At 47.7% G+C, this 15,880-nt stretch overlaps 1 protein-coding gene across 1 annotated transcript in view; it reads right to left on the bottom strand.

The window, feature by feature from the left end:
• Positions 1–2,381: 2,381 nt before the first annotated feature.
• LOC115464326 overlaps positions 2,382–15,880 on the bottom strand; it is a 96,234-nt gene continuing 82,735 nt past the window's right edge. Inside the window, exon 7 of the mRNA XM_030194715.1 lies at positions 2,382–5,193. Within this exon, the coding sequence (XP_030050575.1) occupies positions 2,762–5,193 (2,432 nt within the window). The 3' untranslated portion in view covers positions 2,382–2,761. The remainder of the gene's footprint in view (positions 5,194–15,880) is intronic.

Raw genomic sequence — 15,880 nt, 5'->3', positions numbered from 1 at the left:
CAATGAATCTTTTATGCAGCTATACTACCGGTTCCTTTTCTACCACAACATAACTCTGTAACTGTTTTACCCCGGAGCCTGTAAACACCCCTCCGGCGCTATGTAAGCCACATTGAGCCTGCAAATAGGTGGGAAAATGTGGGATACAAATGTAATAAAATAAATAAATTTATTGGCATAAAGCCACTGATAGTCACTAAAGCACTGACGTTGCCGGCTGAATGTCAACCCCTTTATTTTTGGAAGACCATTATATTAGATTGTACTGTCTCCTTTACACCTTGGTCCTTGAAGTGGAGAATCCCTATCCCTCTATCAATGAATACCAGGGAATGCACCCCCCCTAGCTACTAAATCACATGGGGGGGGGGGGGGGGAGGAGAAGATATACAGACCATTTTCTTTTCCTAAAGTTTACTGTAAATATTTACAACATATACCACAGCAACATACAACTAAAATCCTTGGGCCCATGAAAAGATAATTGGAGAACTGTTTATTTGGTTCAAGCACAGCTTGAGAAAATGGGAAACATCTGGAAGGGAATGAGTAAGTCAATGTCTCAGCCCTCTGTTCAACTGGATGATCTCTGGGACTGGGAGGCCAGGTCTGGCCTGGTTCATTCACCTCCTGTGCTTGATGATGATCCATCCTGAAATTTGATTTCCCCAAAGAGGAGAAACAAAACCAAAATCGGAACAAACTTTAGGAGAAGTTACAGTCTTTTCCTGGAAGAACAGAGCTCTGGCTGCAGACTAGCAGCAGAAGTGTGGGATTTCTTATGGTGAGTCCCGTGAAACCTGGCCATTTTGAGAACAGGAACATAAGAAAGAAGTGTGTGGTTTTTTTTTTACATAGAGATACCAGCGGAATTATCTTGAGCAGATCTGAAGACATGTCTGCCTTACAAAGGTGTTCTGTCTACTCAAATCATCTTCATCTGAAGAAAATGTTTCAATAGAGTATCTCTGCTGAAGGGAGAAACTACTCTGCCCCCTGGGGGTCATGGCCAGATTGGATTTAACCATTTTGCTCCAGAGGCTATGCTTAGATCTGATTTAACCACTCTGACCCCTTGTAGGCCACACCCAGATCTGATTTAATTACTTTGCTCCTGGATGCTATGCTTAGATCTGATTTAACCACTCTGCCCCCTGGAGGCAATAGGTAGATCTGATTTTTCAGAGGACTCACCATAAATCTGCCACCAACTCTCATTCAAAATATATCAGGGTGTCATGGAAAGCAGAGCAGTTTGCTGCCCTGAAGGGCTTCGTTATGCATTGCACCGCACAGTACGATACAGGTGTGGATTGGCTGTGAGTTTGTTTCAGTTTTCAATGAATTATGATGGATTGCACCCCCAGACCATTATGAAAATGACTTGGGGAGAATCCACTGCTTATTTCTGGAATAAGCAGCATAAAATGTATTGAACTGTTTTTGGGGATCTTGCCAGGTATTTGTGACCTGGATTGGCCACTGTTGGAAACAGGACGCTGGGCTTCATGGACCTTTGGTCTGTCCCAGTGTGGCAATACTTATGTACAGACTTGCATTCCTCTCCATCTCTGGATTAGAGCAACACTTGTTTCCATTTCTTGTTCTGCTGAATGTAGAAGTTATATGTAGCTGCTCTGTAAATCCATTGGATGGCAGCGGAGGCGGGGCTAGTGCTGGGCAGACTTCTACGGTCTGTGCCCTGAAAATGGCAGATACAAATCAAGGTCAGGTATACATATAAAGTAGCACATATGAGTTTATCTTGTTGGGCAGACTGGATGGACTGTACAGGTCTTTTTCTGCCGTCACTTACTATGTTGCAATAAAAAATTATGTTCTAGATCAGTGATGGCGAACCTTTCAGAGACCGAGTGCCCAAACAGCAACCCAAAATCTAATTATTTATCGCAAAGTGCCATTCCCCCTCCCCCTCCCTCGTCCCCCCTCCACCTCCCTCCGAGTTCCAGGCCCCCTCCCCCCCTGAGTTCCAGGGCCCTCCCTCCCAGTTCCACAGGATCCCCCCTCCCTCTGAGTTCCACAGGGTCCCCTCTCCCTCCCTCCCTCCGAGTTCCTGAGTCGTCGTCCCTCCCTTCCTTCGAGTTCAAGGCCCCCTCCCTCCCTCCAAATTTTAAAATGCGTGCAGGCTCAGCCCTTCTCTCTCTGAGCTCTGGTCCCGCCCTCATTTCCTGTTTCCACAAGGGCGGGACCAGAGCTCAGAGAGAGAGAAGGGCCGAGCCTGCACGCATTTTAGCGCTGCTGCCGGCCGCCGTAACCCGTCTCTGACGAGGTAAGCTAAGAAATGACTTTTAAAATTTGGAGGGAGAGAGGGAGGGGGCCTGGAACTTGAAGGAAGGGAGGGAGGGAGGGAGGGATGACGACTCTGGAACTTGGAGGGAGGGAGGGAGAGAGAGGGGAGGCGACACCCTGGAACTGGGAGGCGACTCTGGCCGAGGCGACGGTGCGCGTGCCCTCTCTGGCACGCATGCCATAGGTTCGCCATCACTGTTCTAGATGGTTCCCTGTCAGTGGAGGACAGGCTGAGCTGGTCCTTGTTGTACCTCATCGAGTACACAGCTAGAAAAGTGATATAAATCCATGTAAAGACCTGTAGAAGCGTTATAGCTTTAATAGTAGCAGATACCTATACTGTTCTTGCTTATCAATTTTGTTCCTCCTAACTGTTTCTGGGCTCTCTTTCCCTCCTCCCAATGATAAGGTGCATCTCAAAACCCAGAACTGGTGGGCCTAGAAGGATTGTTCACTCTGTCATTCTTTCCTTCACATCAGATGGTAGCGTGTCAAAAAGGCCTTCTTCCACTATCAGCCCACTCTTCTTCAGAAAAGGACAGAGTCCTAGCTCAGACGGGAGACTTTCCAAACTGTTCCCTTTCAGTTCCAGGCTGGAGAGTTGAATTAGCTCGCCGATCTCAGCAGGGAAACAGGACAGTTTGTTATTCCCCAGATGCAGCATCTTCAGCTTGATGCACTTGAACAGTTCACAGGGTAGGGTCTCAATTTTGTTGTTACTCACAGAGAAAATGTGTAGAAGTTCCAGTTGACCGATCTGTTGGGGAATGATACTGATCAAGTTATTGCTGAGGTCTAGGTGCCTCAGTTTGAGCAGGGAAAACAAGTCATTTGGCAAAGTCTCTATTCTGTTGTGAGACAGAAAGAGCTGTTCAAGGTTCTGGATGTGGCCGATGGCAGCAGGGATGAAGGTGATGCTGTTGTGCCACAGTTTCAAACAGGTCAAACGTCGGAGATGATGGAAGCACTCTAACTCCTCAACTGTCTGAATGCCATTTGATTTCAGGTCTAGCGTCTGAAGGTGGGTCAAGTTGAACACCGCATGGGGGATCTTTTCCAACTCACAGTGATGGAGCTCTAATTCTCGGAGGTTGACCATCTTCTTCAGGTTGCTCATGATGATCAGTTTGGTCCCATCATTCTGAATGGCCAGTTTGAAAAGGTGGCTAGCCAGTTCCACCACTGTGGATGGGATCTTGGTTAAGTTGGTCTTCATGGTCAGAATTTTGAGATTCTTCAGCTCCTTCAGGGAATCAAGTGCTATAACTTTGTTATGTACAGAGTTGAGGTAGCCAGAAAGATGGAGCTCCAGAAGGCCCTTCAAGGAGTACACCCACAGTGGAATCTCATCAATGTCAGTAAACTTGATGTGCAGCACTTTCAGGTGATCCTTCAGGAAAGTAAAGGCAACATGTTCCACCTTGGCAGGACAGTGGTACAGATAGAGCTCCTTCAGCCAGGTCATCTTGGAGATCTTGGACGGCAACTTCACGTCCGGGATAAGTTCTAGCTTCAAGACCTCCAGGTCAGTCATCTGAAACACAGCTCTGGGCAGCCCAGGAAGCATGAACAGCTGCAGCTCCAACCGGCCATTGGCATCTCTGCTGACTTGCTGCCTCAACTTCTCATACGTCCACTCATAATTAAGATTCATTTCCAGCAGCTTGTTCTCACTCACAGCTGACAGGAAGATGGCAAACCGTTTGGAATACAGCTGATCATATTGGTCGGCCATATGCAGCAGGAAGGCAAAATCATTTCTCACATCTGGGATGTCACTAAAGCTGCTCTCTTCTCGCACCTTCTCAAAGGAATATTCCCTCAAGGACTGAGTGAAAATCCAAAACAAGGTGTAGATACCCACCAGTCCATATATGCATACTAGGACCATATAAGCTATGAGCAGCTTTTGAAGTATGAATGCTAGGTTATGCGTACAGTAGAACACAGAGTAACCAGTCAAGTTTTGTATGCCTGGTTTGCATATGTGTTTGAATTCGATAGCACCTACAAACCAGGAGGTGTATCCCAAGATGAACAAGAACTTGAAAACCTTGAACAGTGTCTGGCCAACATATACTTTGTAGATCAAGTCGGTGTCTTCGGTGTGGGCCCTGAACTTGCGGATCTTTTCAAACAGGGCTTTTGCCTGCTCTCCATCCTTCTTATCCAGAATGGTAGTGGAAGAGATGTCTGATATGGCGAATGGAGTATCTCCTTTGTAGGAGGAACTAGGGGAGTTGGGTTCATCCGTGGACCTGTCCAAAACCCTGGACATGCAGGCTTTTAGCCTCCTGGGTTCCTCCTCTGAGTTCTGGCAGGCTGTTTCAGAAAGGGCTTTGGTTGTCCATGGGGACTCAAAGCACTTCCTTAGGATGGAAAGGAAGTGCTCGAGTTTGGCAGAAGTCTTGGGGTATTTAAACCAGAAATTGCTGCTTACCATCAAAATGAGAGAATGCATCAGGGCAAGGTATGGGGAGTACTTCGAGTACCAAGGCAATACTCTTTGGTAGCAAACACGATTAATATATAGATACTGCTGGAAGTCCAGGTTGGTGGAGTGTCCACCTTTTGCAATATCTGCCACGGAAGAAGGTGTGAGATGTGTAGTCCTACTGCCAGTCACAGTCACCCCAGTCTGAGGCGTTGGTGCATGTGAAGAGGAATCACTTGGATTTTTTCCGGCAGATTCATTCGGAAGGTCATCATCTGTTGGCAAGCAGAGCATGTTGTCCTTGTAAATCAACAGTGTCCCTGAGAATATGGATACCATCAGCATCAGTACGACCAGGTAGTCCATCAGTACATCCCACCAAGGCTTCAGGGTTTTGAAGGAGCTTTGGTCCTCGTTCAGAGCGGTTGCTTCCGTGATGGAAAGCATTCCTACAGGGAAGGGAGAAAACAACCCAAATGGGTCAGATTAGATCTTAGACTCAGCCAGCTTAAGCGTGATTTGGAAGTTGTTAGAGGGAAGCTATACCCCCGCCTCACACTGCCTTTCAAAAGTACACATGGCAAGCATGGCAGTCGCCACCCCACTGGAGTTATTTAGGGGTAGGGGGCTTGGTTTAATCTCTGCAACCTTCTGAAGGCAGTCATATTTGGGAACAGTATGTCACAACTTTCCTCAAGTGATATGCAGCCTGATTTGGTTCATGCAATGCATGTGTGTGTGATGTTCTTTGTGACATCATCACCCAGACAGAGCAATCAGATAACCTCAGCCTGAGTGTCCTTTGCCAACATGGCTGCCTCCAGGGGTTCAGAGAAATTTGATGGGGAGATGCTTAAAGAATTGAAATTGCAGTAACAAAAAATAATGTATTTGATTGCGTGAGGGAAGAATCCCAAGCTCCTATAGATTACACTTGGATCTGGCTAAGACTTTATTAAGCACCTGGATCACTTCTTTCCCAACCAAAACCCAGAGATTCTCTCTCTCTTTTGAAAAGTAGATAGTATATTACTTCACATGCCTCTCAAAAGATGACTTTTGAAGCTGGCAGTCTCTTAACAGAAAGCAGTCATTATTGTATATAAGTAAGGCAGGGTTCCTGTTGTTTTGGGTAGGTTGCACAGCACAGATTCATCTCTTGGTAAGACTTGAGTGTGAAGTAGCGCATTTCATAAACCCACTTCCTGCGGAAGCAAGCCAGAGCACAGGCAAAGTGTCTTTCTGTTTCTATCTTTATGTAGCCATTTGGCAAAAGAAATCACTGTGCATGGCATATACATATGGGACTCTAGATAGTGGAAACCTGCTACCACTATGTATATGTCATGCCTAGCAGTGAAAGTGTGGATAAGAATAGGGTTAATGCAGTAGTTATGTAAGGGGAGTGTGGTGCTAATGAAGGTTTATTTCTGTGCTACATTAGACTACTCCTCCGTGCCTGGTAGAGAATGCAAGTTATTGCCATGCTGGGGTACTGCAGAGTCAACCAATCTGCGGATAACCAGGCTGCGTTCTTTCTCCTTTGCATATCATCATAGGGAAACAAGGTTATGGTTCCAGAATATTGTGGGAATTTCTAATTGAGTGGGGATAAGAATACGGTTAATGAAGTAGTTATGTAAGGGGAAATGGAAATAGGACTTGATATATCACCTTTCTGTGATTTTTGCAACTACATTCAAAGTGGTTTACATACATACAGGTACTTATTTGTACCTGGGGCGATGGAGGGTTAAGTGACTTGTCCAGAGTCACAAGGAGCTGCAGTGGGAATCAAACCCAGTTCTCCAGGATCAAAGGGGGAGTGTGGCGCTAATTAAGGTTTACCTCTGTGCTAAGACAGTGGTAGTGCAGTAACCGTTAGGCTACTCCTCTGTGCCTGGTAGAGAATGCAAGTTATTGCCATTCTGGGGTACTGCAGAGTCAACCAATCTGAGGATAACCAGGCTGAAGTCTTTCTCCTTTGCACATCAAAAGGAAATAATGTTATAGTTCTAGTGCCAAGGCAGTGCTATTACAGTTGCTTTGCTGTTAAACTCATATGATTTCACTCCGATCTAAACATGTGATATATCACCGCTATCAAATGAATGTATGTGCTATTAGCACTGAATGACTTTTACTTAATTGGTTCATATTTGTTAACCACAAGTTCCAAAAACACTCCATGCAGTGCATAACCAATTACAATCCAACATACCAGAGACAAAACCCCTCTTAATCCCAAAGCATTTCAATCCCCGCAAACTTGCAAAGTAACGGGGTATGAACAGAGAATGCCCAGTCCAGGCGAGAGACTTTCTTCATAGCCTTGGTACTCAGCATGATGGATAAACTCTCACTCTGGGACACAGATTAGAAGCCAAACAGCCCAGGGCCATTCCAGGTAGAAACCAGTAACAGAATTTTATATTCAACCCTGTATCTATCAGGGAACCAGTAAAGCTGTTTCAAACCCGGCATAACATGATCAAGATTCCTAAACCCCCATTTGAGCTTGGCAGCAGTGATTGATGAGACCCTCATTCCACAGCATAACCTGCGGTAGCACTGAATGACCCCCTTCCCATGATGTATCCTGTACTAACACTGACCAATGGCTGTCTCCCACCCCTCACTAACACTGATCATTGAAACATGATGGCAGATAAGGGCCAAATGGCCCATCCAGTCTACCCATCCTCAGTAACCATAGTAGCATAGTAAATGACGGCAGATAAAGACCTGAACGGTCCATCCAGTCTGCCCAACAAGATAAACTCATTTTACATGGTATGTGATACTTTATATGTATACCCAAGTTTGATTTGTCCTTGCCATTCTCAGGGCACAGACCGAAAAGTCTGCCCAGCACTCTCCTTGAACTTTCAATATCTATTCAGTTACGATCAGGGCGTAGACCGTAGAAGTCTGCCCAGCTCCTGTTTTGTTTCCCAATTACTGGCGTTGCCACCTAATCTCCGCTAAGATTCCGTGGACCCATTCCTTCTAAACAGGATTGCTTTGTATTTATCCCACGCATGTTTGAATTCCATTATCGTTTTCACCTCCACCACCTCCCATGGGAGGGCATTCCACGTATCTACCACACTTTCCGTGAAAAAATACTTCCTGACATTATTCCTGAGTCTGCCCCCCTTCAACCTCAATTCATGTACTCTAGTTCTACCACCTTCCCGTCTCCAGAAAAGGTTTGTTTGCGGATTAATACTTTTCAAATATTTGACCATCTGTATTATGTCACCCCTGTTTCTCCTTTTCTCCAAGGTAAACGTGTTCAGGTCGGCAAGTCTCTCTTCGTACGGTTTGCAACGCAAATCCACTAACTCTTCCTTTGCCTAAGAGATCCCATGTGTCTGTCCCACGCTTTCTTAAATTCAGATACGATCCTTGTCTCCTGATCGATGCGCTAATACTGACCGAAGAGCCCCCACACAATGCGCCCTGTACTAACACTGACTGATGACTTTTCCCAACTGTACACCCTTCACTAATACTGACCAATAAGCCCCCTTGTAGTCCAGACTGTATTAACACTAAATGATGACCCAACCTGCTCAGTGTAACATGCCCTGCACGTAGTGGCGATCCTAGGGGGGCTAACACCCAGGGCGGATCGCCGATGCGCCCTGCCCCCCGGGTGCAGCGCCCCCCCCCGGAACAGCGTGACCCCCCCCGGTGAAAGAACCCCCAATCCCCCGGCAAAAGAACCCCCCCCCGGGTGCACGCCACTGGGGGGGGGGTGCCGCGCGCCTGCCGGCTCTTCGTTTTTATGCTCCCTCTGCCCCGGAACAGGAAGTAACCTGTTCCGGGGCAAAGGGAGCATAAAAACGAAGAGCCAACAGGCGCGCGGCACCCCCCAGCGGCGTGCACCCGGGGCGGACCACCCCCACCGCCCCCCCCCCTTGGTACGCCACTGCCTGCACGAACACCAAACAGTGACCTTCACAGTGGAGGAGTAGCCTAATGGTTAGTGACCTGGCTGGTGAACCAGATTCTATTCCCACTGCAGCTCCTTGTGACTCTGAGCAAGTCACTTAACCCTCCATTGCCCCAGCTACAAATAAATACCTATAAGGCATATTTTCAAAGCACTTTGGGAGGCTAAGTTCCATAGGTTTCTATGGAACTTTGGGAGGCTAAGTGCTTTGAAAATATGCCTCTATATATACTATGTCTCTATTCTATCCTCATCCTTCTCGATCTATCTGCTGCTTTTGACACTGTTGATCACAGCCTTCTCCTTGATACGCTGTCCTCACTTGGATTTCAGGGCTCTGTTCTTTCCTGGTTTTCTTCTTATCTCTCCCAGGGTACCTTTAGTGTATATTCTAGTGGATCCTCTTCTACTTCTATCCCACTGTCAGTTGGTGTACCTCAGGGATCTGTCCTGGGACCTCTTCTCTTCTCCATGTATACTTCTTCCCTTGGTACTCTGATCTCATCCCATGGTTTTCAGTATCATCTTTACGCTGATGACTCCCAGATCTACCTCTCCACACCAGAAATCTCAGCCGAAACCCAGGCCAAAGTATCAGCCTGCCTGTCTGACATTGCTGCCTGGATGTCTCAGCGCCATCTGAAACTAAACATGACCAAGACTGAGCTTCTTATCTTTCCCCCTAAACCAACCTCTCCTCCTCCCCCATTCTCTATTTCTGTGGATAACACTCTCATCTTTCCTGTCTCATCAGCTCGTAACCTTGGGGTCATCTTCGACTCCTCCCTCTCCTTCTCTGCACATATTCAACAGACTGCTAAAACCTGTCATTTCTTTCTCTATAATATCAGCAAAATTTGCCCTTTCCTTTCTGAGCACACTACCAGAACCCTCATCCACACTCTTATCACCTCTCGCTTAGACTATTGCAACTTGCTTCTCACAGGTCTCCCACTTAGCCATCTCTCTCCTCTTCAATCTGTTCAAATTCTGCTGCATGACTAATATTCCGCCAGGGTCGTTATGCTCTCTCCTCAAGTCACTTCACTGGCTTCCTATCCGTTTCCGCATATAGTTCAAACTCCTCTTATTGACCTATAAGTGCATTCACTCTGCAGCTCCTCAGTACCTCTCCACTCTCATCTCTCCCTACATTCCTCCCTGGGAACTCCGTTCACTGGTTAAATCTCTCTTATCTGCACCCTTCTCCTCCACTGCTAACTCCAGACTCCGTTCCTTTTATCTTGCTGCACCATATGCCTGGAATAGACTTCCTGAGCCCGTAGGTCAAGCTCCATCTCTGGCCGTCTTCAAATCTAAGCTAAAAGCTCACCTTTTTGATGCTGCTTTTAACTCCTAACCCTTATCCACTTGTTCAGAACCCTTATTTTATCATCCTCACCTTAATATTCCCTTATCTCTTGTTTGTCCTGTTTGTCTGTCCTAATTAGATTGTAAGCTCTGTCGAGCAGGGACTGTCTCTTCATGTTCAAGTGTACAGCGCTGCATACATCTAGTAGCGCTATAGAAATGATAAGTAGTAGTAGTAAACTGCTTTGAATGTAGTTGCAAAATCAGAGAAAGACAGTGTATCAAGTCCCATTAACAAGATTCCAGGCACAATGTCAAACAGTAGCAACATTCCATGTAGAATCCCAAAGAGGAAGGAGTGGAGGAGTAGCCTAGTGGACTTTGATCCTGGGTAACTGCGTTGATTCCCACTGCAGCTCCTTGTGACTCTGGGAAGTCACTTAACCCTCCACTGCCCCAGGTACAAATAAGGACCTGTATTTACTATGTAAACCACTTTGAATGTAGTTGCAAAAGCAGAGAAAGACAGTGTATCATGTCCCATTAACAAGATTCCATGCACAATGTCAAAGAGTAGCAACATTCCATGTAGAATCCCAAAGAATAGCAAGATTCCGGAATCCCAAAAAGGAAGGAGTGGAGGAGTAGCCTAGTGGACTTTGATCCCGGGGAATTGGGTTGATTCCCACTGTAGTTCTTGTGACTCTGGGCAAGTCATCTAACCCTCCATTGCCCCAGGTACAAATAAGTACCTTTATATACTATTAGTAAAAAAAGGCCCGTTTCTGTTAGAAATGAAACGGGCGCTAGCAAGGTTTTCCTTGGAGTGTATGTTTCAGAAAGAGCGTGTGTGAGAGATGGAGCGTGTGTGTCAGAGAGAGAATGTGATAGAGAGAGAGACAGAGTGTATGTGTTTGTGCGAGAGAGAGAGTGTGTGAGAGACAGTGTTTGTGTTTCTGTGTGACACTGTGTGAGAGAGAGGGACAAAGACAGTGAGTGTGTGAGTGAGAGTGTATGTGGCAGACAGTGTTTGTGTTTCTGTGTGACACTGTGTGAGAGAGAGGGACAAAGACAGTGAGTGTGTGAGTGAGAGTGTATGTGGCAGACAGAGAATGAGTGACTGCGTGTGTGGTGTGAGGAACCCTCTCACCCCCTCCCTCTCCCCTGCCCCCTTGCAGCCAGGCATGTGCAGCAACCCTCCTCTCCCCATGTTCCCCCTGCAGCCTCCCATGTCCAGCATCCCCCTGCAGCCACCCATGCCCATCAACCCTCCTCTCCCCCTGCTGCGTCCTTCCTATCTCCCCTGCTCCCCCTGCAGCCACCCATGTGGTCTCAGGCCCCCCCCCTCAGCATCCCTCCTGTCCCCCTGCAGGCACGCATGTGCAGCATCCCTCCTCTCTCCCCTGTCCCCCCTGCAGCCAGCCATGTCCAGCGACCCTTCTGTCCCCCTGCCCCCCCTGCAGCTACCCATGTCCAGCGACCCTCTTCTCCTGTGCAGCCACCCATGTCTGAGGACACTCCTCTCCTTTTTCCCTGTTCCTCCCCTGTGGCCAGCCATGTCCATCGACCCACCTGTCCTCCCTGATGACCACCAACCCTTCTGTCCCCCTGCCCGCCCTGCAGTGTCCGTCCTGTAGCCCCTGTCCCCCTTGCAGGCACCCATGTGGTGTGGGGAGCCCCATCCCTATCTCCCTGTTCCCTGCCCCCCCTGCAGCCACCCATGTGCAGCGACCCTCCCCTCCCCCTGCTTCCTTCCAGCCACCCATGTCCAGCGAGACCCCCACTTCCCCCCCCCAGCCGGCACAGCACCCAAAGAAAGCCCCTTGTCCCCCCCTTCGTGCATCACCCGACCCCCCCCCACCGTGGCACATCACCAAGCCCCTCCCCCCTCATCAACCCCCTCGCCACCCGCAACCTCTAATACAAACTGTGTCCGGCGGCTGCTGCTTCTGCTATTCAGCAGCAGCAGCCCGTACATAAAGAAAACCAAAAAAAAAAATTCCTCCTAAAACGCACCTCTGTTGAGAACCATCTCACATTGGCTGACGTCTCTGCAGCCGCTCCTCCTCTCCCCTCTGACGTCTCGGCGTTTCTCCGGGGTCTTCCAGCAGGGGCACTGAGGTTGAGGGGAGAGGAGGAGCGGCTGCAGAGACGTCAGCCAATGTGAGATGGTTCTCCACGGAGGTGCGTTTTAGGAGGTTGTTTTTTTGTTTGTTTGTTTTCTTTATGTACGGGCTGCTGCTGCTGAATAGAAGCAGCAGCAGCCGCCGGACAGAGTTTGTATTAGCGGTCGCGGGTGGCGAGGCGGTCGATGTGGGGGGGAGGGGCTTGGTGAAGCGGCGGGGGAGGGGTTGGGTGATGCGGCGAGGAGGGGGTAGGGGCTTTCTGATGCCCCGTTGCACGGGTTGTTGTGGCGATGCGGCGGGGGGGCACTTAGAGGTGTGTGTGTTTGTGTGTGTTTTTGTGTGTGTGTGTGTGTGTGTGTTTGTGTGTGTGTGTTTTTGTGTGTGTGTGTGTTTTTGTGTGTTTGTGTGTGTTTGTGTGTGTGTGCGTGTGTTTGTGTGTTTGTGTGTGTGTGTTTTTGTTTGTGTGTGTGTTTGTGTGTGTGTTTGTGCGTGTGTTTGTGTGTGTGTTTTGTGTGTGTGTGTGTGTGTGTGTTTTGTGTGTGTGTGTTTGCGTGTGTGTTTATGTGTGTGTGTGTTTGCGTGTGTGTGTGTGCGTTTGCATGTGTGTTTATGTGTGTGTGCGTTTGCGTGTGTGTGTGCGTTTGCGTGTGTGTTTATGTGTGTGTGTGTGTGTGTGTAGGGGGGTTGCAGGTGGCTTTTGTGGTCGTGTGGTTGGGGAGTTTACCAGCAGTCTGTAGCGATTCCTAGGCAGGGGGAGGAGTACGGAAACACTCCCCCTGCCTGGGTCGTTGTTTGTGGGAGGGGGTTGCCAGTTGGTAGGGGTGCCTTTATGGATCCCTTTACTCTCTGTGTTCCGCCCTCGAGGGCGGGGCAGAGAGACATGGTGAGTTGGATGGCTTCACCACCATGAACGTACGAACTGTTTAGGGATTTTGCAGATGGCTTCAGCAGGTTCCTTCAGAATGTTGAGGTAGCGTTTTATGTACAGATGGGGCGTGGCTGAGGGCGAGTCTATGAGTGAGGGTGACTGGTCCTAGCCTATGAAGACTACAGGATTTTTGTGCTTCTCTGCCTTGGAGTGAGCTTCTCTGCCTTGGAGTGAGCTTTAGAATGTTCAAGGTGGGATTTATTAATATAGATGTAAACCGCTTTGAATGTAGTTGCAAAAGCAGAGAAAGACAGTGTATCAAGTCCCATTAACAAGGTTCCATGCACATCTCAAAGAGTAACAACATTCCATGTAGAATCCCAAAGAATAGCAAGATTCCGGAATCCCAGCCTAGCGGTTAGTGCAGTGGACTTTGATCCTGGGGATCTGCAGCTCCTTGTGACTCTGGGCAAGTCATTTAACCCTCCATTGCCCCAGGTACAAATAAGTACCTGTATATACTATGTAAACCGCTTTGAATGTAGCTGCAAAAGCTGAGAAAGACAGTGTATTAAGTCCCATTAACAAGATTCCATGCACAATGTCAAAGAGTAGCAACATTCCATGTAGAATCCCAAAGAATAGCAAGATTCCAGAATCCCAGCCTAGTGGTTAATACTGCAGACTTTGATCCTGGGAAACTGTGTTCAATTCCTTCTGCAGCTCCTTGTGACTCTGGGCAAGTCACAACCCTCCATTGCCCCAGGTACAAATAAGTACCTGTATATACTATGTAAACCGCTTTGAATGTAGCTGCAAAAGCTGAGAAAGACAGTGTATTAAGTCCCATTAACAAGATTCCATGCACAATGTCAAAGAGTAGCAACATTCCATGTAGAATCCCAAAGAATAGCAAGATTCTGGAATCCCAAAGAGGAAGGAGTGGAGGAGTAGCCTAGTGGTTAGTGCAGTGGACATTGATCCTGATGAACTGGATTGATTCCCACTGCAGTTCTTGTGACTGTGAGCAAGTCACTTAACCCTCCACTGCCCCAGGAACAAAATAATACGTAAACAGCTTTGATTGTAACCACAGAAAGACAGTATATCAAATCTCTCTAGTAATACTTTGGAGACTTCCACAACTAGGTACAGTATCTTACAAAAAAATAATTGCTTATCTTTCCCCAAATCTCCAGGTCCTCCAACTCACTTTTGAAAGGTTGAGTCCTGCATTCTTAGGCTGTAATGCAGGAACCACTTGAAGGTAACCACAAAGAGGATTTTCTGTGCAAATTAAACAAAAGACTGCAAAGCACATCCTGGATGCAAAGGATCACACCAAAAAGAAAAGACTAACTAGCTCAGGTGTGAAATGTGTTGCCCCTAAAGTTTCCAAACCATATTCCTGCCCCAGGCGCCACCCAGGTGCCAGACACAGACCTGGAAATCCTTTTCAAAGTACAGGGCTCAATATTAAGCGTTGTTTAAGTGGGCAACAGAGGCTCCTGCCCACTCAAACCATGCCGAGCTGGCTGGCTGCTGATATATCATGGCACTTACCTGGGCAGTCCTGCTGAGGATTGGCCTGACCGCTGCGGCTTTGCACAGGAAGTGCCAGGGCTGTCTGAGGTGGAATTGGGGTGGTTCTGGAAGTTTTGTGGGCACCAGTGCAGAGCTGCCAATTTACCCATTCCAGGAGGGAGACGTTTTGGCTGGTCCTAGTTTCAAACTTACATCCCAAAGAGTGTAGTACTTGCAGTCTCTGCCCATTGAAATGAGTGCTACAGGCCCCATAATGTACCAGGATGAGGTTGGCAGAAATCTAGGACTGGCCAAAGAGTCTCCCTCTTGGAACGGGTAACTTGGCAGCTCTGCAGACATGGTCTGGCATTGCATATTCAGGTCTATGTTAGCTGGTGGCCACCAGTGTTTTGAAAAATGCTCACTGCCACTGGCGGAATATCAACTGGGGAGGGGGGAGAGGAGAGAAGATCCCAAGGGAAGGGTATGAGGTGAAGGAAGGGTGGTACGCAGGATGCAGAAAGTCCAAAAGAAAGGTTAATACTTTGTTAGCCAGTTGGCTGATTCAGCCCTGTAGCAGGACTTCTAGTACCAGCTTTTATGAGGGAAGATCAGAACTTCAAGTCCCAGAATGCATTGGAGGGGTTGATCCTGTCTTGATAAAATGTAGCCAGCCAGTCACTCACTATTATATGCAAGAAGATCTGTTGTCTGCCTTCTCTTATGCCTGTTTCCAGTGGTTTAATGTTTCTTCGAGAGGGTGATGTGGTTTTCAGCTTTAACAGCTGCATCCCTACTATTATTTATCATTTCTATAGCGCTACAAGGCATACGCAGCGCTGTACACCATACACAAAAAAGACAGTCCCTTCTCAAAGAGCTTACAATCTAGATCACGTGCGGCTTTCAGACTTGTGCAAATCCAGCAGTCTGTCAGCATGCAATAGAGCTGCCAACAAACCCAGTTCTCCTAGGGACATTTTGGGCCAGTTCTGGTTTTGAACTTCCACCCTCAGTGGTATCTGTAGTCCCTGATTCTACCATTGAAATAGGCGCTGCAAGTCCCCATAATGATCTGAAATCCAGGACGGGCTTGGAACATCTCAGCTGGACCTAGGCAATTTGGCAACTCCGGTGTAAAGATCTCTCTCTCCCTCTGCTCACCCTTATTAGTGTGATCGTTGCAGATCCAATTTCTTCAAACCAGGCACTAGCGCAGTGTTTTCCAAGTCCAGTCCTGGAGTATCCCCTTGCCAGTCAGGTTTTCAGGATATCCACAATGAATATGCATGAACTTGATTTGCATACACTGCCTCCATTATATGCAAATCTCTCATGCATAGTTA

This window comes from Microcaecilia unicolor, chromosome 3 (genome assembly GCF_901765095.1).
Source record: "Microcaecilia unicolor chromosome 3, aMicUni1.1, whole genome shotgun sequence".
Lineage (NCBI taxonomy): Eukaryota > Metazoa > Chordata > Amphibia > Gymnophiona > Siphonopidae > Microcaecilia > Microcaecilia unicolor.
The sequence above is the reverse complement of the archived record's forward strand: the minus strand, read 5'-3'. Positions and strand labels throughout refer to the sequence as shown.